At 37.9% G+C, this 24,898-nt stretch overlaps 1 protein-coding gene across 1 annotated transcript in view; it reads left to right on the forward strand.

Annotated features, from left to right (window-relative positions):
* The window catches only part of LOC150101321 (uncharacterized), a 338,470-nt gene that overhangs the window by 181,922 nt on the left and 131,650 nt on the right, over positions 1 to 24,898 (forward strand). The window contains exons 5-6 of the mRNA XM_090400766.1: positions 17,580 to 17,637; positions 17,804 to 17,896. Of these exons, the coding sequence (XP_090256892.1) occupies positions 17,580 to 17,637; positions 17,804 to 17,896 (151 nt within the window). The remainder of the gene's footprint in view (positions 1 to 17,579; positions 17,638 to 17,803; positions 17,897 to 24,898) is intronic.

The following is a 24,898-nucleotide window of genomic DNA, read 5'->3' on the forward strand; positions in this document are numbered from 1 at the left end:
TCGTCACCCTTCTGGCCTGCGCTTTATACCGTTCATGTGCCTGCCGGTCACCTTTCTCCTTAAATTCCCTCCATAGTTGTTTCTTTTTTTGCAGCTCAAGCTTAATGGTATTATTCATCCATTTAACCCCTACTTGATTTATTATTCGGACTCTAGGTATACAGTCAGCCATTGCTTCATGCAAGCACTTCTTAACCACCTCCCATGCACTATCAACTTCTAGTCCTTGCAGTTGTACATGCCATGGCACTGAGCCAATCAAACTCCTAAGCTTGTCATACTTTCCAGCCCAATAATTCCACATGTACCCTGTCTTAATTGAAAATTCTACACCTTTAGCCACCTCCCAAGTCAAGACCCTATGATCACTCTCACCGATTGGTGGCAATGTGGTCATATTTGTTACAGCCAAATCCTCAGATGTAATTACTAGGTCTAGCACTCTCTGACCCCTAGTATTTTCCATTACATGCTGTCACAGATAGTTATCCCTTAATAACCGCATAAAATCCAATTCCTTCCTCCCGTGTCTCCTCACTCCAATCAATGCGACCATAGTTGAAATCTCCCATAATAATCACCCTCCTTCCACTCATTTCTTCTATTTGCTTGTGCATACTGTCACCACCATCTTTTCCATCACATGGTCTATAGCAGCTCCCAATTGTATATTTAGTTCTGCTAGCCACAATCTCACACCAAATGGCCTCAAATGTGCTCTTTTCTCTATCCTGCAGTTCCACTTCTATTCTTCTTGGCTGTAGCTCATCAGCTATCATCAATAACACTCCTCCCCCCATTTTATTTTCTCTGTCATTCCTGAACACACTATACCCATCACATTCAATCCCACTAGCTATATCATCTACAGTCAGCCATGTTTCACTAATACCAATAACCTGTGGTCTGGAAGTGCCAACCATGGCCAAAAACTCTTCCTTCTTGTTCCTAATACTCCTAGTATTAGTATACATGAAATTAAGACCCCCATTAGCCCCACCCCTACCTTGATGCCTTATATTAACTATCCCACTCTGGTTTGTTGTCTTTATTTGCTCTAGCATATTATATTCATTCTTACATTCAACTGCCTCCCTAAGGACTGTATATCTACTCCCCCCCTTAACGAATCTAGTTTCCCTGAATTTGCACATCCACTACATTCAGCAACACTTTCTCAAGTCTTCTTACACCATAACCATTCAAATGCAAGCCATCTATCTTATATAGATCCTTTCGCCCATCAAACTCACTCCACACGTCCACAAATTCCACAGCACTCGTCATACATAACCCACGCATAAAGTCATTCGCAATTATCGCCCTCCTTTTAAACATTTCACTGTCATACCGTGGCAAAAGACTAATCATTCTAACTCTCTCACTCTTTAAAATCATTCTGCACATTCTCAAAAAGCACAATTCATCAATTACCATGAGTGGCACTTCACATTTACCTTCCCTATCGTTAAATAGTTCAACCATGTCATTAAGTATCTCCCATGCACTACTGACCCTTCTTATTTCACAATCTTTGTTCAAATTCTTTCATTTGTTGTACTGCTGCAAGCTGGTTTCTAAGTCTATGATAGTTGCCTTATAATTCCACATAAATTCCTTCTGCCTTGATACCGTTACATCCTTGGGTCAGTCTCACCAACTAAGAGCAAGTATGACATCTCAGTCACAATCAAATCCTCTGAGGTATTAGCATCCCAAACTCTTGATTCTTGTGTTCCCTCCCCACATGGTGATTAAGACAGTTATGAGCAAGAAATATTCCTAATGCTCCAAGCATTTGTATACAGAAAAACTAGTGCATTGCAAGTCTTCTTATAGGCAAATTAGTTTGAAAAGTGTAAAGTAAATGATCATTATGGGGACTTCAACTACAGTAATAAAAACTAGGCAGCGGAGGCAGCATGCAGTAATAAGGGAACTGAATTTTTGGATTTCTTGATGAATAACTCAGTTATTCATCAAGAATATACACCAGAGAATATACTGTGTATATTCTCTGGTGTATACCAACATCTCACTAATTATCTTGTCTTATAAAATCTATATCACACCATATACTTTTAAAACAATAAGTGTTATTTCTGCTGTGATTCTCCACCCTGAGAGGGCACAATTCATCAATTATCATAAGTGTCACTCCACCATGTTGACCTTCCCTATCTTGCTGAAACATGCTATACCTTTCGATTTCTATCCTTGTTGGAACATCCTCCTTAGTTAACCAAATTTCACTGATACTAACTATTTTTGGACAGAGAGAGAGAGAGAATGAGTTAATCAATGGCACAAACTCATTCCCTTTATTCCTAATGATCCTAGCATTTGTATACAGAAAAATTAGTGCATTGCCAGTATTCTTATAGCCATTATCACTCACTTCATACTTCACCTGGCTCAATAATATAGTATACACCCTCTCATTTCTCAAGCTATTATCCCCACATGAAGCCATCCTTGCTATATTCCATCCATGCATTTCTAGGTCTTGGGTCATTTGTACCAACCATCGCTGTCATCTTCTTCACATTTTCACCCCTCTTCACTGCCATTGCTATATTCTCTCATTCCACCAGGCAAGCACTCCTCTACTCTGTACACCCTGAATCATTGAATCTCCATGCATGACACTCCAAACAGATTCATTCATTCTTATCATACTGGCACCCTTATCATACTCTTACTGCTTCCAATCGCTCTCTCTCTCTCCTTTCTCTCCATTGTTTTCTCATCTTTCTGCAATTTCTCTCTTCCACTCTTTCCATTCTCTCGCCTTCCTCTCTCCCTTGCTCTCTGATGCCCTTCTCTCACACTTACTCTCATTCTTCTTGCACTAGCTAACCTCTCCAGCCTCCTAATATCTTCATTTACCCTCCTCAACTCTGTCTTCATTCTTTTCATCTCCTTTCTCAGCCGCAGCTCTCTCTCTCTCTCCACATATTCTGTTTTCAATTGACATTCATGACATCAGATAAACCATTTCCCTCTGCTATGCTGCCTAAGATTAAATTCATAAGCATGTCTTTCACATTCTCTCCATCCTCCAAGACATTACAGGCATTCACAAATTGCATTTCACACCTGATTCCAAAGTAGTATCTCTGCTGTTGCTAAATCCTGAAATTGAGATACTTATATCTCCCAGTGGCTACATTTCATGCATACATACATACATACACGTTCCTGTAATACACCTGCCATATTTTTAAATAACAGGATGCATACATGATTTCTTAGCAAGATATGAAATCATCAGTTATGCTATTAATAACATAGTGTTTAACTGCTAGTGGGCTGGATGCAAATGTATTAGACTTGGCGGCCACCATGCTGAATATGTTCAATACACTATCAAGACAAAATACCAACAAAACACCAAAATACTAATTAATGCTAACAGTTCAAATTTAAAATCATTATTGGTAATGAAATAAATACATCCTCAATAATATCCTTCTTTACTACCATTAGCCTTTTTTAACAGCAACTGCATACCTATGTCTTTGCATGCTAGTGCTGCCACCATCCAGATAGAAACTGTTAGTCTGTCTTCATGTGATTACTTTGTAGAGATGACCAGTTTGCAACTTGAAGCAGGATATTATATATGTTAGTGAAATGTAAAACTTTTGTCAACAAAAATACTAATGAATTTTTGTATTTCTCAACTTAAATATTTAACATTTTTTTTTCTTTGACCACCATGGATCAAAGGATTCATCGTGGGAGGTCCGTACTTAATGATCATTGAACCATGCCTTAAAACCATTCATGCTCACCGCACTTTCAGGAAATGCATTCCACTCATCAGTCATTTCCATGCAAACAAGCTGCTTCTTACTCCCCTGCTCACACTCTCTTTATGCAGCTTCCAGGAATGACCTCTTGTTCTACTCTTGTCTCCCTCTATTCCATAGAAAATCCTCTCCACATTAATCTAGTAACAACTCTTCATCAACTTATATCTCAATTATACGCAAGGCTCTGCAACTTAGATTTCCTCAATCTCTCTTCATATCTGACATTCCATAGATCAGACACTAACTTAGTAAACCTTCTCTGGACTCTCTCTCTCTCCATTACATCCTCATCCTCTTAGAAAATGAGGTGATGAAATCTGTTCACAGTAGTCCATATGTGGCCTGAGTAAATCTATATACAAGTGAACCATAACCCTCTTTGCTTCTGCATTTCAATATCCTCCTCATTATTGCTATAATCTTTTGTCATGTTTTTACAATTTTAGCAATGTGTGACTCTTAAATTTCAAGTTTCTGTCCACCTGTACTTCCATATCTCTTATTTCTTTCACTTCCTTCAAAATTTACTCGTTAATCATATCATCTGCATCCATCCGAACCTTGCCTACCAAGTTTCCAGACCTTGTACTTGTAACATTAAACTGATAGCTCCACTTACTTGCCTACTAACTAACATAGTCTATTGAAATTGTCCTGCAAGGCCACAACATCTGCTCTACTTCTTGCAGTTCTTCCCAACTTTGTATCATCAGCAAACAGCTGCACGTCTCCAGATAAGCCACATATCCAGTCCCAATGTCGTTAACTTATAAGTTAAGCAATAATGGTCCCAAAATGGATCCCTGTGACACTCCACTAGTGACCTTCCCCTTTTAGGATACTACTCCTCCATATACAACGTACTGATACCTATTGAACAGCCAATCAGCAATCCAACTTACTAGGCTGTTATCTATTCTATCAAGCTGGTAGCTAAATTTGTATCAATTTGGCTACTAGCTTGTGATGTGGAAGTCAGTCAAAACTCTTTGAAAAATGAAGTATACCATTGTACATTCATCTTCTTTATCCAGTGAATTTGTTGTCTTGTTGTAATACGAAGTAGATTGCTAAAGTATAACCTCCTCCTAACAAACCCATGCTGCCATCTACTATGAACCCATTTCTGAATCCTAGTCCTCACCAACTTCTCTAACACCTTAATAACAACAACTCCAGATACACAGATTGATGTATAATTTGTAGTCTCAGTCTTATCCCACCCCTTTGGGAAGTGGAACATTTTTCCCCATCTTTCACTCCTTTGGACTCACCACGTTACTAGATTCATGTTAAACAGGTATGTTAAAGGTGCCATTAATTCCCTAGACATTCCAGACACACTGGTTGGCATATAATTTGTAACCTCAGTCTTATCATCCCCCCCCCCTTTTGAAGAAGAAGGCTTCACTTCTTCCAGATTTCATGCTTAATTTCTTCATATGTCCATTTTACTCGTACCTTATTTAGTCTTTTCACCTTTTGGAATACACTCAGACACTGCTGTAAATAGCTCTTGATAAATGCCCAGTTATCCTCTGTCTTCTTTCTACTCAAGTCTTCTTTCCATGCTATAGCTCCCAGTTGTCTCCTAAGCTTAACATAATCTCCAGCCTTTTAGTTCCACACATATCTCTTCCTTACAGAAATTCTCATATGACTGGTCACAACTAGGAGATTACTTCATGGTCACACTCACCAACCAGGAGACGGTATTAGACACTCCATTCACAATCACATCTCTGAAGATATAACCAGATCTAAGACTATCAGGTGCGAATGCTGGTCTTGAAATTCACGCTTGCTCTTGTTATCATTCAGGGAATGAGAGGTGTGATTGAAGTCTGATTAGCGGAATAATGAATTACTGACCATTTAAAACTATGTACAGGTAACCCTCATATAACGCAGATGTTAGGTTCCGAGAAATGCTGTGTTATATAAATCGCGTTATGCGAGTCTCAGATCACATAGAAAAAGTAGGGTTATGTTCCGAAATCGTTTTTTTTTTTTTTTAATTATATAAACAACAATTATTATTATTATGATGATGATTTCGGGCAACTCCAAGGAGTCGACAGACTCATCGAGGGAGGCCTTAACATCATGTCAAGAAAAACTATTCGATTCACACAGTATCTATCATACCTTGCCTTGAACTCATTCATGGTCATAGCACCCACAACAGACTCTGGCAGCTTATTCCACTCATTCACCACTCTCCAAGTAAAAAACCTAGCTCTGACACCTCTGCTAACCACATTCTTGCCCTGCTTCCATGTATGGCCCCTAGTCCTCCGACCATCAGTCCTATTCTCAAAAATATCTTCTGGATTAATCTTATAGAAACCCTTCAGTAATTTGAATGTCTCAATCATATCACCCCTTTTTCGCCTATCAACCAATTTTTGCAACCCACAAATCTTTAACCTGTTCTCATAAGGTTCATTCCACAGACCTGCTATCATCTTGGTCACTCGTCTCTGGATCCTCTCCACCTCCTCCCCATTAAGAAGAAACTCTGGTGCCCATATCTGGGCACAGTAGTCTAGATGGGGTCTTATCAAGGCTCGATACAGAGGAACAACAACTTGCTTCTCTCTGCATGTTAAAGTATTTTTCATAAGCCAAGTGATTTGGTGAGCTGTTTTAGCCACTTTTGCAATGTGCCCCCTAAACTTCAACTCCCTATCCACCAGCACTCCCAAATCCCTGGCCTCATCAATCTCCTGGAGTATGGTTCCACCAATGTGATATACTGCTGCTAATCTTTTTACTCCAAAATGGATAACCTTACACTTTGTCACATTAAATTGACATCCATTTTCCCTAGCCCAGTCCTCCAAATTATCCAAATCATCCTGCAAAATTTTGACATCCTGTGCATTCACAATTGCTCTACCCAACTTTGCATCATCAGCAGACAAGTGAACATTTCCTCTCAGATCCTTTCCTATATCGTTAATGAACAAATTAAAATGTAGTGGTCCAAGAACAGACCCCTGCGGCACACCACTAGTCACAGGCTTTCTTTTGGACTCCACTCCTGAATAAACCACTCTTTGGTATCTCTCCATCAACCACCCTCCTATCCATCTCACCAACCCAATATCCATCCCCATCTGATCCAGTTTACTGATTAAAGTTCCATGTGGTATCCTGTCAAAGGCCTTGGCAAGGTCCAGTAGTATCACTGTAAACCCATTACCCTTATCAAGTTCAGCTGCCACTGTTATAAAACGTGAGGAAGTTACTGAGGCATGATCTACCCTTCACAAAACCATGTTGTCCCCCATACAGTATCCCATTTTCATCTATCCAATCCTGTATTCTTCTCTTGACTAATTTCTCCAAGACCTTGACAATAATGCCTGATATGCTGATCAGTCGGTAATTTACAACAGCAATCTTGGAACCTCCTTTATGCAGTGGAACTACTTTCCCCTCTTTCCACCCCTCGGGACTAACCCAGACCCGAGACTCAAATTAAACAAAATGGTCAAGGGTACCGACAATTCTTTAGCTGCTTCATGTATGACACGAGCTGGTATACCATCCAATCCCACAGATGTATTGACATTGAGGTTTTGTAATAGACTACTCACCTCGACTTCATTCACCACAATTCCCGTATAATCTATTGGTTCATTCATTTCTGCAATGTCACCACCTGGATGATATATTCTTGCAAAGTGCTCGCTCAGTAATTCAACTAACTATATCAACTGATTCGGTTACCTCCCTACCATCGACATTCTTTAAAATCATTCTGCCATATACATTTTTTCTTTTACTTGCAACATATCAAAAAAACTGTTTAGGATTCTCTTTAGCCTACATGGCCAATGTTCTTTCGTAATCCTTTTTTGCATTTCTTAATACACTCGTTACCCTTCTGGCCTGTGCTTTATACCGTTCATGTGCCTGCCGGTCACTTTTCTCCTTAAATTCCCTCCATAGTTGTTTCTTTTTTTGCAGCTCAAGCTTAATGGTGTTATTCATCCATTTAACCCCTACTTGATTTATTATTCGGACTCTAGGTTTACAGTCAGCCACTGCCACTGAACCAATCAATCTCCTAAGCTTGTCATACTTACAAGCCCGATAATTCCACATGTACCTTGTCCTAATTGTAAATTCCACACCTTTAGCCACCTCCCAAGTCAAGACCCTATGATCACTCTCACCAATTGGTGGCAACGTGGTCATATTCGTTACAGCCAAATTCTCAGATGCAATTACTAGGTCAAGCGCTCTCTGATCCCTAGTATTTTCCATTACATGCTGTCACAGATAGTTATCCCTTAATAACTGCATAAAATCCAATTCCATCCTCCCATGTGCCCTCTCCTCCTTCCAATCAATGTTACCATAGTTGAAATCTCCCATAATAATTACCCTCCTTCCACTCATTTCTTTTATTTGCTTATGCATACTATCTCCACCATCTATTCCATCACCTGGTCTATAGCAGCAGCCAACTGTATATTTTATTCTGCTAGTTTCAATCTCACACCAAATAGCCTCAAATGTGCTCTTTTCTCTATCCTGCAGTTCCACTTCTATTCTTCTTGGCTGTAGCTCATCAGCTATCATCAATAACACTCCTTCCCCCATTTTATTCTCCCTGTCACTCCTGAACACACCATACCCCTCACATTCAATTCCACTAGCTGTGTCATCTTCTATCAGCCATGTTTAACTAATGCCAATAACCTGTGGTCTGGAAGTGCCAACCAAGGCCAAAAATTCTTCCTTCTTGTTCCTAATACTCCTGGCATTAGTATACATGAAATGCAGTGATCCCTTTGTCTCACCCCCTATCTTGATGTGTTATTCTAAATATCCCATTCTGATTCATGGTCTTTCCTACTCGCTTGGGCATATTACAGACATTCCCATACTCAACTGTCTCCCTAAAATCTGCATATCTACTCCCCCCCCCCCTTAATAACTCTAGTTTCCCTGATTCTGCACATTCACTGCCACTACATTTGACAACACCTTTTCAAGTCTCCGTTCACCAAATCCTTTGAAATGTAAACCATCCATTTTATATAAATCCTTTAACCCATCGAACTCATTCCACACATCCACAAATTCCACACCACTCATCAAACATAATTCATGCCTAAAGTCATTAGCGATTATGGCCCTCCTTCTATACTCTTCACTGTCATTCCGCAGCAACAGACTCACCATCCTAACTCTCTCACTCTTCTCTTTTGCTACCTCAAGCAATTCCTTCACATCCTCACTCATAGCCTTTTTGTTTCCTTTCAAATTATTTGTACCTGCTACCACTATTAATTCTTTCACCCGCTGCTTTTGCATTCTAATTGACTCGCTTACATTCTTAACATTTGCACCAGGTTGGTATGATTTTGTTAAACTCTCAACTAACCTACCTCTTACTAAGGAATCTCCATACAATACACACTCTTTCATTTTGTTTACACTCACTATCATCTTTTGCCTATTATTAGTTGGTATGCTTGGTAAACATTTTTGCCAATGCTCCAGCTGCCGATTTGCCCTATGTATCGCTGCACGTAATAAAGTGATCTCACTCATTGCGTCAGTGTCATCATTTTTATTCTCCGATGATTCATTCAATTGTTCTGTATGTTTACCTTTATTCTCACTTTCAACGCCACTCTCACAGCTATCAGGTACTACCTCGCAAATATCACCATTCATACCTCGAATATCACTTTTATCTATTCTCACTTTCATCAACGATATCACTCATACGACCTGAAGCACTCTTTAAATCCTCGCATTCTTTACACTTTTTGCACCCATTCACTCCACTATCGTTGTTTAACCAGACTCCCAACCGCTCTCCTCAATGCATACATTTCGCAAACGGTACACTGAATCGAATCCTTTAAGTTAAGATTTTTAGACAAATATGGTGACCTGGACGCCATCGTTGTATTCTTCTTAATGGAAGCCATGTGCACAGATTATCTATCAATTTACTATTAAAATACTCAAAAAACGCACAAAAATCACCCAGACTCGCTAAAATACTAAAAGTAAACAATACTATGTAAATACTATGCGAATTCATCAATTTTTACTCAAAATATCACTTATCTGTTCAGGAGCTATCCACAAACACGACATACTATATCCAGGATCAGGTGAAATATGTGAAACAATGACATATTCAACAAAAAATATATTTTTATTTAATTCAGGTAATTCATGTAAGTTAAGAAAACAAACTATGAAACAAATACATAGCATAAAAGTATAAAAATTACGAATTGTACTTAAACTTCATTACACATAAATGTTTTTGGCAAAATAAAATAGTGCATATTTTATATCTTTCATGGCACGAGGATTTGAGGATTGGTAAACACTGGTTTTGTAATGTAATCACCTGATGCATCACTACAAAACAGTAGAGTAATTCTATCTTTGGAAACTTTGAATCCAGGAGCTGATCTTTAATTTTTTGAAATATAGGTGCATTTTTGCACTTTTTTCCAATATAACTCGGATTCGTGCGCATTGAACCCGGTTTGCACTATAAATGTTTATAAACTTTGAGAGTTTTTTTGTTTAATAAGATTTCCATCCATAGGAATTTTCTTTTGAGGTGCAATCTTCTATCAAAATCATTAGAGATTTCTCCATTTTTCCATTAGAATATCACGTACACAAGCAATGTGCTTTGCACTTATCGTTGACCCAGCAATAAACACTTTCTCGGATTTTATGTTCATTTTGTTTGATTGTTCGAATTGTTGATTCATTTAAATTCAAAGTCCCTGCAAAAACTCCTGGGTTTTCTCCATTTTTCAACTGATCCAAGATTTTGAATATTTTTCTTTGAGAGAAATTAATTTTGGTTTCAATGTTGGTTTTCCCCTTTTGTTGCAGTTTGTGGCCATTACTATAAAAATAATTTTTTACACAAAAACACAAGCATTACATATTGTATTTAACTCACCAGAAAATAAAGTGCTCAGCTTGAGATGAACACACTTATGATTTTTAATGCACTTTCCTGGCAGAAACGAGGACAATTTTCAACAATAAATGTTATATTATTATTATTATTACCCCACAACCTCATGGAGTCAAAGACTCATCTGGTAGGTCCTTTTATCACACACACATCTCATCATACCGTGTCTTAAACACACTCAAACTCCTTTCAGACACCACACTCTCAGGCAAAGCATTCCAATCATTCACAACTCTGCATGAAAAAATCTTGCCTCTCACTCTCCTACTCACACCCTCTTTATACAGTTTCCAGGGATGACTTCTGGTTCACCCCTGATCACCCACTATTCTCTGTAGAACTTCTCCACCATTGATCCTATAATAACCCCTTACCAATTTGTAGGTCTCTATCATATCTCCCCTCTTCCTCCTGTCCACCAGGCTCTGCAAATTCCATCTTCTCAATCTTTCCTCATACTCGACATTCCAGAGGTCAGAAACTACCTTAGTCAGTCGCCTTTGGACCCTTTCCAATATCTCTTCATCCTTCTGAAAACCCGGTGACCAAATGGTGACTAAATCTGGGCATAATAGTCCATGTGTGGCCTAATCAAAGCCTAATACAGCGGAACAAGAATCTCCCTACTTCTACACGTCAGTGTCCTCCGCATCATTCCCAGAAGCCTTTGTATTGTCTTCACAATTTCGGTGATGTGTCGCCTAAATTTTAGATCCTTATCCACTATCACCCCAAGATCTCTTATTTCCTCTACCTCCAACAATATATTCTCACCAAGCATAAATTCTGCATCCCATCTTTGTTTTCCAAATGTTAAAACCTTACATTTTGCATCATTGAACTCACATCCCCATTTCCTTGCCCAATCACTCAATTTATTCAAGTCTTCTTGCAAGGCCACAACATCTTCACTACTCTTTATGGTTCGTCCCAACTTTGCATCATGTGCGAACAACTGAATATCTCCATCCAAATCTTTGCCAATATCATTAATATACAAATTAAACAGTAATGGCCCTGAAACAGACCCCTGAGGCACTCCACTATTGACTTTCCTTTTCCTGGATATCTCATCCCCATACACAACTTGTTGATACCTACCAGATATCCAGTCTCCAATCCAATGCACTAATCTAATATCCAACTCCATCTGCTCTAGTTTGACTGTCAACTTATCATGAGGTACTCTATCAAAAGCCTTTGCGAAATCCAAGTTATATTACTGTGTATCCTTCTCCTCTGTCCAAGGAAGCAGTCACTTTATTATAATAAGTAAGTAGATTACTAAAACATGACCTCCCTTTAGCAAATCCATGTTGTCCATCAAAGATAATACCATTATTGTCAACCCAACTCTGGATCGTAGTTCTCACAAGCTTCTCCAACAACTTAACCACAACACCTGACACACAGATAGGCCTATAGTTTGATGCTTGAGTTCGATCACCTCCTTTATGAAGTGGCACAATCTTGCCCTCCTTCCACTCCTTAGGAACTTGACCAAGTGCAAGACTTGTATTAAAAAAATATGTCAAGGCAGGTGTCAACTCCCTGGCCCATTCCTTCAGAATGCACAGTGATATATTATCAAGTCCCACAGCCTTATTTACATATACTGTATATTATCGCGTATAATGCGAAAAATTAATGGCAAAAAATACTACTTAAAGTTAGGGGTTTGCATTATATGCGGATCCTAAAAAATATAACATCTTATTAGACACTTGCACACACAATATATACCACCTAATGCCAATGCAACCAAATCTACTTGACCCTCTCGCATTCGGCGACCGAGCACGCATCGTATCTGTGCATAACGCTACTTACATTACTGGCTTTATGCACACATATGATGCACGTTCCATCGCCGAATGATAGAGCAAAGTGAGATAGATAGAGCACAGAGTTAGGTATATCAGTTTAACCACAGTTCATTTTAAATATTATTTGTTAAACAAACCTAGCCTGAAAATGAGCCAACAGAAACGTAAACGTTCATTTTTTGAAGCAGGATTTAAATTGCGTGTCGTGCAGTTTGCAGAAGAACATAATAACAGTGTTGCTATGAGAGAATTTGGTGTAGCAGAGAGTAATATTAGACTTTGGCGTAAGCAAAAAGACAGTCTTGAAAAAATCCCCAAAATGAAACGTGCCTGTCGTGGAGATGTAGCATCCTTTCCAGAACTCGAAGAAGAGCTAAATTAACGAATTTTCACGTAACGACAAAATGGCATTATAGTAACAAGAAATGCCATTCGTTTTCGAGCTCTACAACTCAGGAATGGTAAATTCAAGGACACACCAGGTATTTCATCTTTTCTTGCTTCGCCTGGGTGATGCAACAGATTTATGGAATGCAAAGCATTAACATTACAACATCGAATAAAAATTGCGCAGAAGTTACCAAAGCAGTTTGAAGAAAAAGTGCAGTCCTTCCATAAATTTATCATAAAATTATGGAAGTGTCACAGATATGAACTTTCCCAAATTGGCAATGGATGAGACACCTATGTACTTTGATATGCCTGGGAATCAAACAGTAAACTCAGTTGGTGAAAAGGGTGTCGCCATAAAAACAAAGGGACACGAATAAACGCATTTTACCGTTGTTCTAGCATGCATGGCAGACGGAACCAAATTAAAGCCAACAGTGATATTTAAAAGGAAGAAAATTCTGAAGCATATGAAATTTCCACCAGGTGTAATTGTTCGCGCCAATCGGAAAGGTTGGATGGATGATTAGGGTGTACAATTGTGGCTGGATCAAGTATGGAACATATGTCCAGGTAGCTTGTTACGTCAACAAAGCATGCTAGTCTGGGATATGTTCCAGGCGCATTTAACAGAGGCAAGCAAAGAGAAAGCACGTGAACTACGTACAGACCTAGCAGTCATACCTGGTGGTCTGACTTCCATTTTGCAGCCTCTTGATTTCAGCTTGAATAAGCCATTTAAAGATCACTTACATGAAAAATGGAGAGAATGGATGTCATCTGGTTTGGTGAAGATGACAAAGGGTGGGTATTTTCAGAAGCCTGAGATCACCAGCTGGGTTAAAGAAGCATGGGATTCGATACCATCTGAAATGATTCAATGCTCATTTCTTAAATGTGGAATAAGTAATTTAATGGATGGATCTGAAGATCACGTCATATACGAAAGCGAGGATGACGCACAACAAAATGGAGAGCATGAAGACGATGACAATTGCTACACTGATGACGCAATCCCTACAGATGAATTTATAAATGAAATGTTTGATGACTCAAAAGATGAAGAATTTAAAGGATTTTGACATTTTCTTTTAAAATAAATATTTCTTTCGCTAATTCGTATTGTATTATTAACAGATTGCATTATACATGGACATGGCATTTTAGGGCTAGTTTTCAAACAAAATTTCTAGTTCGCATTATAAGTGGATCGCATTATACGTGATAATATACAGTAGTTTACTCAACTCCCCAAACACCTCTTGCTCACTTACAGTCAGTCTCTCCTCCCCATCATCAACTGCTCTCAATCTCTTCATGAAGTCACATTCACAAGATTGAAAGATCTTTATGAACTGCTCATTAAGTATCTCCACCACACATTCTGCAACATCTGTGGTTATACCATTTTCTCCAATCAATGTCATCCTTCCATAATTATTCTTTCTTTTGCTGGCTACATATCGAAAGATCTCCCTAGGATACTTTTTGGCTTCATTAGCTAACTGCTGTTCATACCTCTCTTTAGCTACTCTCATCAACCAAGTCACCCTCCTTGCCTGGTCTTTGTAGACCTCATGAAATTGGTTATTTCCACTTCTCTTATGCTGCCTCCACTATGCCCTTTTTCTCTGTATCGCATGCTTAATCTCTTTATTCATCCATCTCACACCTACCTTATTTAACCTTCTCACCCTTGGAATACATTTAGACATTGCATCTACTAGATAGTTTTTGAAAATCCCCCAAGCTGCATTGATCTCTTTTTCAGCTAACTCCTCATTCCACGCTACACCCCCAAGCTGTCTCCTGAGCTCTTCACAATCACCCCCTTGTAGTTCCACATATGCCCTTTTCTCACAGGGGTCCTCGCACTGCTGGCAACCACCCAGGTAATCACCTCATGGTCACTCTCACCAATTGGTGGATGATTTGACAACTCATTTATAATTACATCCTCTGATGAGATGACCAAATCCAAGACCCTTAATCCTCGTGTGCCCTCTGTTCCATACTGTCTGAAGTAGTTATCCCTCAAAAACTCAAGAAACTAATTTTCTTTACTTCCAATTGCTATCTCATCATTCCAGTCTTGAGAGCAGTTGATGATGGGGAGGAGAGACTGACTGTAAATAAGCAAGAGGTGTTTGGGGAGTTGAGTAAACTGGATGTAAATAAGGCTGTGGGACTTGATAATATATCACAGCGTATTCTGAAGGAATGTGCCAGGTAGTTGACACCTACCTTGACATATTTTTTTAATATGAGTCTTGCACTTGGTCAAGTTCCTAAAGAATGGAAGGAAGGCATGATTGTGCCACTTCATAAAGGAAGTGATCGAACTCGAGCATCAAACTATAGGCCTATCTGTGTGTCAGGTGTTGTGGTTAAGTTGTTGGAGAAGCTTGTGAGAACTACGATCCAGAGTTGGGTTGACAACAATGGTATTATCTTTGATGGACAACATGGATTTGCTAAAGGGAGGTCATGTTTTAGTAATCTACTTACTTATTATAATAAAGTGACTGCTTCCTTGGACAGAGGAGAAGGATACACAGTAATATACTTGGATTTTGCAAAGGCTTTTGATAGAGTACCTCATGATAAGTTGACAGTCAAACTAGAGCAGATGGGGTTGGATATTGGATTGGAGACTAGATATCTGATAGGTATCAACAAGTTGTGTATGGGGAAGCGAGCGATATCCAGGAAAAGGAAAGTCACTAGTGGAGTGCCTCAGGGGTCTGTTTTAGGGCTATTACTGTTTAACTTGTATATTAATGATATTGGCGAAGATTTGGATGGAGATATGCAGATGATGCAAAGTTGGGACGAACCATAAAGAGTAGTGAAGATGTTGTGGCCCTGCAAGAAGACTTGATAAATTGAGTGATTGGGCATGGAAATGGGGATGTGAGTTCAATGATGCAAAATGTAAGGTTTTAAAATTTGGAAAACAAAGATGGGATGCAGAATTTATGCTTGGTGAGAATATATTGTTGGAGGTAGAGGAAATAAGAGATCTGGGGATTATAATGGATAAGGATCTAAAATTTAGGGGACACATCACCAAAATTGTGAAGACAACACAAAGGCTTCTGGGAATGATGCGGAGGACACTGATGTGTAGAAGTAGGGAGATCCTTGTTCCATTGTATAAGGCTTCGATTAGGCCACACATGGACTATTGTGCCCAGATTTGGTCACGGGGTTTTCAGAAGGATGAAGAGATGTTGGAAAGGGTCCAAAGGCGACTGACTAAGGTAGTTTCTGACCTCTGGAATGTCGAGTATGAGGAAAGATTGAGAAGATGTAATTTGCAGAGTCTGGTGGACAGGAGGAAGAGGGGAGATATGATAGAGCCCTACAAGTTGGTAAGGGGCTGTTATAGGATCAATGGTGGAGAAGTTCTACAGAGAATAGTGGGAGATCAGGGGAGAACCAGAGGTCATCCCTGGAAACTGTATAAAGAAGGTGCGAGTAGGGGAGTGAGAGGCAGATTTTTTTTGTGCAGAGTTGTGAATGATTGGAATGCCTTGCCTGAGAGTGTGGTGTCTGCAAGGAGTTTGAGTGTGTTTAAGACACGGTATGATGAGATGTGTGTGTGTGTGATAAAAGTACCTCCCAGATGAGTCTTTGACTCCATGAGGTCTTGGGATAATAATAATAATAATATATGGTACACTTCAGACAACAAACCATCTTAGTAAAATCTGCACCGCTGAATACTCTGTTTTCGTGCTGCATCTGGTTGTTCTTACTGCTGTTTTTACCTTCATTAACTGTTAACTGCTATATACAAAATTCTCCACAGAACCTACTACCTTGATAATTAATATGCATTCCATTTGAATATCAGTAATTAAATAAATTTTCAGTGAAATGCATATAATTCTTCAAAATATTCTAAAAAATAAAACTTATATTTGCTGTAGCAATTGTACTGATCGTTAAGTGACACAGTACCCTCCTTTACCCTGGGGTATATTAATTTTTGAAACTCATGTAAATAAATAATTCTACAACCCAGGTGTAGTTATAAAAATGAATGGGTAAATCTGGGATGCAGTGAAGCTCTTTTCTCAATCATTGATGGTAAATTTTGGGAATAACGTGACCACATGTCTGTATGTCATTTTTTGAAGGTAATTATAATGAAAAATTATCATATCATCTCAGAGAAATAAGTTGAAATAATAACAGTTGTCTTGATTATTGAATAAAGTCTTTCTTTTATGACAGCTTTTTTTTTAAATGTCTACTACTAAATGTTAACTAGCTGCTATCAGCTGATAGCAGCTAGTTAGCTTATTTGCATAATTCTAGTAAACTAGAATCATGCGAACGACTTGACTTCGCTTTAAAACTTTATTTAAAAATAAATTAAATTTTGATTACTTTATGACTTAAAACTTTATTGAAAAACACTTCAGATTTGTAATCAAGTATTAAATTAGTATATTGCAGTAATATTTATATTTATCTTGGTTTCGTAATTTCATTTAAAAATATTATTAAATTTTCCTTTTTTTTTTTTTTTTTTTTTTTTTTTTTTTCCAGAACTGTTTCAGTTTTAACAGAGCTAATGAGAAATTCAGATACTGCTGAAATATTTAAGGTAATTAAGAATTAATTTTTTTTCTTGAATTCATATAGATTACATTTAATGTTTTAATTTTTTTGATTGTAAATGAAAAAAAAATTTTTGCATACATCATTTGGTTGGAATGATTATTATATTTATACTTAAAAATGAAAATATTATTTTATTTATTTTTTAATAGGAAAGACAGACTGCATTGCATCATAATTTGCCACTTGGTTCTTATTTGCTGAAACCTGTTCAGAGGATATTAAGATATCGCCTTCTTTTGGAGGTAAACTTTCTAATCTGTATTAATGCACTCATACAAGGAAGTTGTTTTCTGTATTGGTTGTAATTATATAATTTTCTTTAAGTATAGAATTATATTATAATAAATGGATTTTTAACATATTTAGGGAAAAAATGAAACTTGCTTATAAAAAAAGAAGAGTGTTGAAAGAAAAAGAAAAGGTTGAATGATGAAGCATAGCTCATTCAAATTTCAGGAAACTTTTACATGTTGATGATACTTTTTGACATGGATATTCACTTATAGGTTATGGAGTCATGGGAGTGCTTTAGTGGCACAGTATTCAGACTGATATGCAGTTTTACCCCTTCCCTCTCCCTTTGGTTGGAAAGACTTGGATTTGAATGCCATCTAGGTAGTGAGTAATCTTTATAAGTGTGTTCTTTTCAGTTGATGTTGATTTGGCTAGTCTCATACAGAGGGGCCAAAATTTTTTCCTTTGGGAAACTCATGTTTTTACTCCCATGGCATATGAACTAGCCAAGAGAATACATGCTTTTTAACATGTAATATACTGGCATTGTGACATTAGTTTCCCTGACTGTAATTCCAAACAGTCTATGCAATCTTAAGAATTATGGAGAATGATTCAGATGAAATGCACCTTCAAGTGGATTTGAATGCACTGGCATTGTAAGCAGATTGATAGTATCAATTTAATGTTGGCAAGTGTACTTTAGAATGAAGATATGGAAAATCTGTGTACTGACATGCAGTATTAGATGGGGGTCTTGGGGTAATAGTTGGTGTAAGGTTGAAGTTTGGGAGAACAGTAAGCATACTTATTATTATTAGCATTAGACAACCATGGAGTCAAAAGACTCATCATAAAACTCATTTTGCCTCATTTTGGACAATGTATGCATAGGTCAGATAGTGTCATATGCTGAGAGCTTGATTTAATCCCCTGCTAGTATGTTTGGTCTGTAAATATGTGTTTGTCTAGTCCAGTTTGCAAGTCTGCAGGATGCGTGTGTGTAGGGAGGAAAGTTTCTAGGAAGAAAAACTCCACTTCATTTGAAAATACAAGGTGCTATAAAATACTGTTGTCATCGTCAGATCTCTATGGAGTCAATGGAGATCCCACTGCTATATGCAGAGCTAATTAAACTGTTGTGCCTTAAACTCATTCACTATCTCAGCACTCACCATACTCTCAGACAATGCATTTCAATCACCTACTACTGTCTTTGCAACCCCCCCCCCCTCCCACTCATGCTCCTTATACAGATTCCAGAGATGTTCCACATCAGTCTTGTAAAAACCTCTTACCAACACATATGCCTCAATCAAAGCCTTCCTCTCTGGGCCCTATCCACTAGACTTGTAAATTGCAAGTCCTCAATCTTTTTTCATACTCATCATTCCAAGAACCAGAAACTACTTTTGTTGACAGATTCTAAACCCTTTCCATTATCATTATCTGACATTCATGCAGTCAGACATTCATCATGGGAGGTGTTGTGCACACAATGCTCATCCAACCATGCATTAAATTGATTCAATGTGCCTACATTCACAACACACTCAGACAATGCATTCTAATCGCAAACCACTCTTCATGCAAACAACCTTTGCCTCACTATTCTGATCACACCCTTTTATATATATAGACATATTGCTGGAAACTATACAGTTTCCAGCAATGGCCTCTTATTCTACCCCTCCCCCCTCCTATTCCATGAAAACTCTTCCATGTCAACCTGATAACAACTCCTGACTATCTTATATGTCTCAATCATATCTCCCCCACCCCTTTCCCCATTCATGAGGCTTTGCAATTTACATTCTCTCAACCTGTCCTTGTACTCCACATTCCAAAGACCACTGACCACCTTTGTGAATCTTCTCTGGACCCTTTCCAAAATATCCTCATCACCATGAAAACCTGGCGAACAAATCTTGCACAATAATCCATATGAGGCCTGATCAAGACCTTATACAATGGCATCATAACCTCTTTATTTCTGCATGTCAGGGTCCTCTGCATCATTGCCATTATCTGATGCAAAGTCTTCACAACTTGTGCAATGTGGTCCCTGAATTTCAGGTCCTTGTCCACCACCACTCCCAGATCTTTCATCTTGTCTACTTCCCTTAAAGTTTCCCCACCAAGTGTATACTTTGCATCCCATCATTGCTTACCAAATTTCAAAACCTTACACTTTGCAACATTGAATTGAGTTCCACTTACCTGCCCATTCATACAATCTTTTCAAGTCCTCCTATAAGGCCATAACATCCTCTTGACTCTGCATTGCTCACTTCAATTTTGCATCATCTGCAAACAGCTGCAGATCACTAGATAAACCCATCCCAATATCATTAACATACAAATTGAATAACAGTGGTCCCAAAACTGACCCCTGAGGTACACTACTAGTGACCTTCCGCTTTTGGGATACTTCACCCCATATACAACTTTTTGATACCTATCTGACAGCCAGTCACTTATCCAACTCAGAAGTCTGTTATCAATCCCATCTGTTTCAATTTATTTACCAGCTTGTTGTGTGGCAGTCTATCAAAAGCGTTTGCAAAATCCAAGTACACTGTATATGCATTTCCCCTGTCCACGGTATTTATCACCTTGTTATAATACATAAGTAAGTTAAAACATGATCTCCTTTTAACAAACCCATGCTGATAAACGGAGAATACTGCTGTTATCAACCCATTTCTGTATCCTACTCTTCACCAATCTCTTGCTCCAGTGCAGATTGGCCTATAATTTCAAGCCACAGCCTTATCGCCAGTTTATGCAGTGGAACAATTTTACCTTCTTTTCACTCCCTTGGAACCTGTGCTCTTGTACAACTCTTATTAAACAGTCATGCCAATTCCCTGGAACATTTCCTTAAGATGCGTGGTGATATGTGATCAAATCCTATTGCCTTATTGACATCAAGGTTATTTATTTCCTCAAATACCTCCTACTCACAATTAAGCCATCCTCTCTGATGTCCTCTACACTTAAGTTCCTCATGATTCCACCCTGATCAGGATGAAACACCCTTTTAAATTGATCACTGAATATCTCAACAATGTCTTCTGCAGCAGTTACCATTCTACTGTTTTCATCCATTAATATCATCTTACCATGATCATTCTTCCTTCTACTTGCCACATATCTGAAAAATTCTCTAGGGTTTTTCTTCACCTTATTTGCCAATTTCTGCTCATACTGCACTTTTGTTTTCCTTACTAACCGAGTCACTCTCCTGGCTTGTTCTTTATACTCTTCATGTAACTGATTACCATTATTCATCCTGTGCCATCTCCAAATTAACTTCTTCTGGATTTCATGCTTAAGACCCTCATTCATCCATTTTATATCCACCTTATTCAGCCTTTTGGCCTATTACCACTATTTCCCACTTTCATGTCAACCTTATGTGGACATAATTCCCGTGCTATCATCAGTAGCACTCCTCCCCTCCCTTCTTGTCCTTTCTATCCTTGTGAAAAATACTGCATCCTTCCATTTCTATTCCCAATAGAATATTATCTCATTCAACCATGTTTCACTTATTCCAGTGATTTTGTGGTGAAAATAAACTGAATCACTGAAACCATTTCATCTCCCTTATTTCTGATACCTCTGGCATTAGTAAACAAACACATTAGTTCATTTTTAGGTCTATAACCAGTCCTATTCAAGCCACTTGCTGGTTGTGATTTCCCCACCACATCTGCTCTTGACTGATCATCTTTATCACAACATATACCCACTCAGTCTCAACTTCCCCACCCACATCACAATATACTTCATTTTTATACACATTCACTGCCACTTTCAACATACACTTCCCCTGGGCTCCTCCCCCTATGTTTCCCTGTACCTCTTGTTTCTTCATCTCTCTCTCTCACACTACTGGGGGCTCTCCCCCACCCCACGTTTCCCTGTTCCTCCTGCATTCCCATTATCTCTTCATCTCTCACACTACTACTACTGTTTCTACTGCTGAGCACTTCCGTCTCTTCAGTACCACTCTCATGATTTTTCACTTCATCTCTAACTTCTGATCTTCTTCAACCTTCATCCTTTTGAAATCCAGGTGACCAAAAATAACTGTGCATAGTAAACTTCCTGATGTTAACATGAATTATTATTAATAATAACTTAACACCAGTGGTGAGCTATAAGGGACTCACGCAAGCCCTTTGTTAAATTTTTCTCAAATTTGTGAGTCCCTTGTTCTTCTTGTTTAATAATCTTGTAGAACTAGAAAATACCACCGGGGAATGTATACACGCTACTTTAAATTCATATGGCTTTTCTGATAACTATTTAAAAAATCATGTCATTGCATTTTGTTCTGATGGAGCTAGTGTAATATTAGGAAACAAATCAGGTGTAGCAATCAAACTTCTACAAAGATTTCCCAACATTGTGATTTGGCATTGTGTAGCAAATCGATAAAAAAAAAAAAACATTAAAGAAATAAATCATTTTGAAATATTTATGGATAAATTATATGATTTTTATCATCAATCACCAAAAAATCAACTATAATGAAATGCGATTGCAAAAGACCTTGATATCGAAATTTTAAAGATCAGCTGTGTGTTTGGACCATGATGGGCAGCTTGCAGTTTACGAACAGCTCTTGTGGAGAAATCATTATGCAAGCATTTTGCATCAAAAGATTAATATAAGGGCTTTTAAAACCGACCTCTCAATTTTTAAGATCTAGCATTAATGATTGATATCCTACAGGAATTATCATATCTGTCAGAAGCTCTACAAAGTCGCAATATAAATATTATAAGCGCTACATTAGCCCTTTTTTTTTTCTCAACTATGCAAGCCCTTTAACAAAATTTTCATAGCTCACTACTGCTTAACACGTATAAAACCAACAGTAATAACTTTAATTTTAATAACTTTAAATTAAAAGTGCAAATATTTTGTTCTGAAAGTAATAGTACATCATCAGTGTAGAACAAACAAAGGAATGGAATACAAAGTACAGAACAGTCGGTGGATCACCGATTAAATTGTTGCCGCATGCAGAAGATATAATATTAAATAATTCTTTAAAGATAATTATTTCATTGATGGTTGCATAAGATAAGAATCTCCCAAACTTTCAGGAGAGAGAGAGAGAGAGAGAAGTCATTTTGATTCAAATTCGATTGATGCAAAAGTGCTTCACAACTTTCTTTAAAAAGGCATTCATATTTAAACCTGCATCTGTGGAGCAGACAAGCTTTATCCCACTGAATATTATGATTAGTGTCAATCTCTCTCTCTCTCTCTCTCTCTCTCTCTCTCTCCCTCTCCCAAAAGGTTGGGAGATTCTTATATTAAGCAACCATCAATGAAATAATTATCTTTAAAGAATTATTTAATATTATTTTAATTAATCTTCTGCACATGGCAACAATTTAATTGGTGATCCACTGACTGTTCTGTACTTTGTATTCCATTCCTTTAACTGTTTGTTCTACACTGATGATGTACTGTTACTTTCAGTATGAAATATTTGTACTTTTAATTCATTAAAGTTATTACTTTTGGTTTTATACGTGTTAAGTTATTAATTTATTATGTCACAGGTACCTCTAAAGATATGGATTATTATGCAACGTTATGGGCTGATCAAGGTCTTATACACGAGAAACATAACCTGCTTACTTCTATATGTCAGTGTCCTCTGTATCACTTACCATGTTCCATTATCATATTCTCACAATGTTAGAATGTGGCACTAAATTTGAAGTCCTTATCCACCATTATCCTCACATTCCATATCTCATTCACTGCCTGTAAGATATTCCCACCAGCTGTATACTTTGCATCATAGCTCTGCTTCCTTAATTTTAATAACTTACATTTTTTAACATTGAACTGGTATTCCCATTCATGCAGTCAGGTTGTCTTGTAAAGCCCAGAGCATCTGCTCTGCTTGTCATATTCTTCCTAACTTTGCATCATCTATAAACAACTGCATATCCCGTTCAAACCTTTTCCAATATGATTAACATAAAAGTTAAACAGCAATGATCCCAAAACAGATCTTTAGGACACACTACCATTATGGACAACTGACCTATACCATCATTTTCTACAGACCCAAATGCTCCCATCGTATCCCAGGTCATCCCATTCTTTTGTCTGCTCATGCAATGTCTCCCTGCTCACCCTGATTCCCCCTTTCTCCATTTCTGCTGTCTTGCATTCCAGTTTACTCATTCTTCTCATTTATATCTCATCTTTCCATTCACAAACACTTCTTAAATCTCTTCTATCCTACTCACCTGCTCTTCATTGTCACCTCTTACTTTCTCAGGTCTGCTGTTCATCATTGTCATTATTCTCCTTCCAGCAGCAGTTTCTCCACTTGAATCACACCAAAATCATTTAATTGGAATTTCATTATGTATACAATTCCATCCATTCCTCAAACTCATCTCACACATTCACAAATTGCACTTTCTTCTTAGTTCATCACTGTCATATCTAGGCAACACACTGACTATCTTTCCTACCACACTTATTTTTTACTCTTCTCAAGCAACCTGCTGACATCCATTTTCACATTCTCCTTGTTCTCATCTCAACCAACTCATTTGTTTGTTTCTACTACTATTATCATCTCTCTCTCTCTTGCTTGCTTACTCCATATATTTGATGTTCAATCACTCTACTCATTCTCCCCTCTTGAAAAAAAAACAAACTTTGCATACCCTTTCATTCACTGTACCTTGAATAATTGAATTGCTATACAGTGCTTCTCTCAAATCATTCTTTAACTCCTTCACCCAGCTATCTTTCCCTTTCCATTCTTTCATTCATATCCCCATTTTTCTTCATTTCATTCTATATGCTTCATCTCTTGCTTCATCTTCATACATCTGTTTTCATTCTTGAATCACGTTCTTGCTGTCATTTTTTCTTGCCATTATGTTGTCAGTTGCACTCTTTCTGTGGTCTGTTTTACATGCTATCTTACCTCTAGTCTCAATGGTTTTTTGCCA

Source organism: Typopeltis vanoorti, chromosome 11 (genome assembly GCF_054136105.1).
Source record: "Typopeltis vanoorti isolate ZY-2024b chromosome 11, IOZ_Tvanoo_1.0, whole genome shotgun sequence".
Taxonomy (NCBI): domain Eukaryota; kingdom Metazoa; phylum Arthropoda; class Arachnida; order Uropygi; family Thelyphonidae; genus Typopeltis; species Typopeltis vanoorti.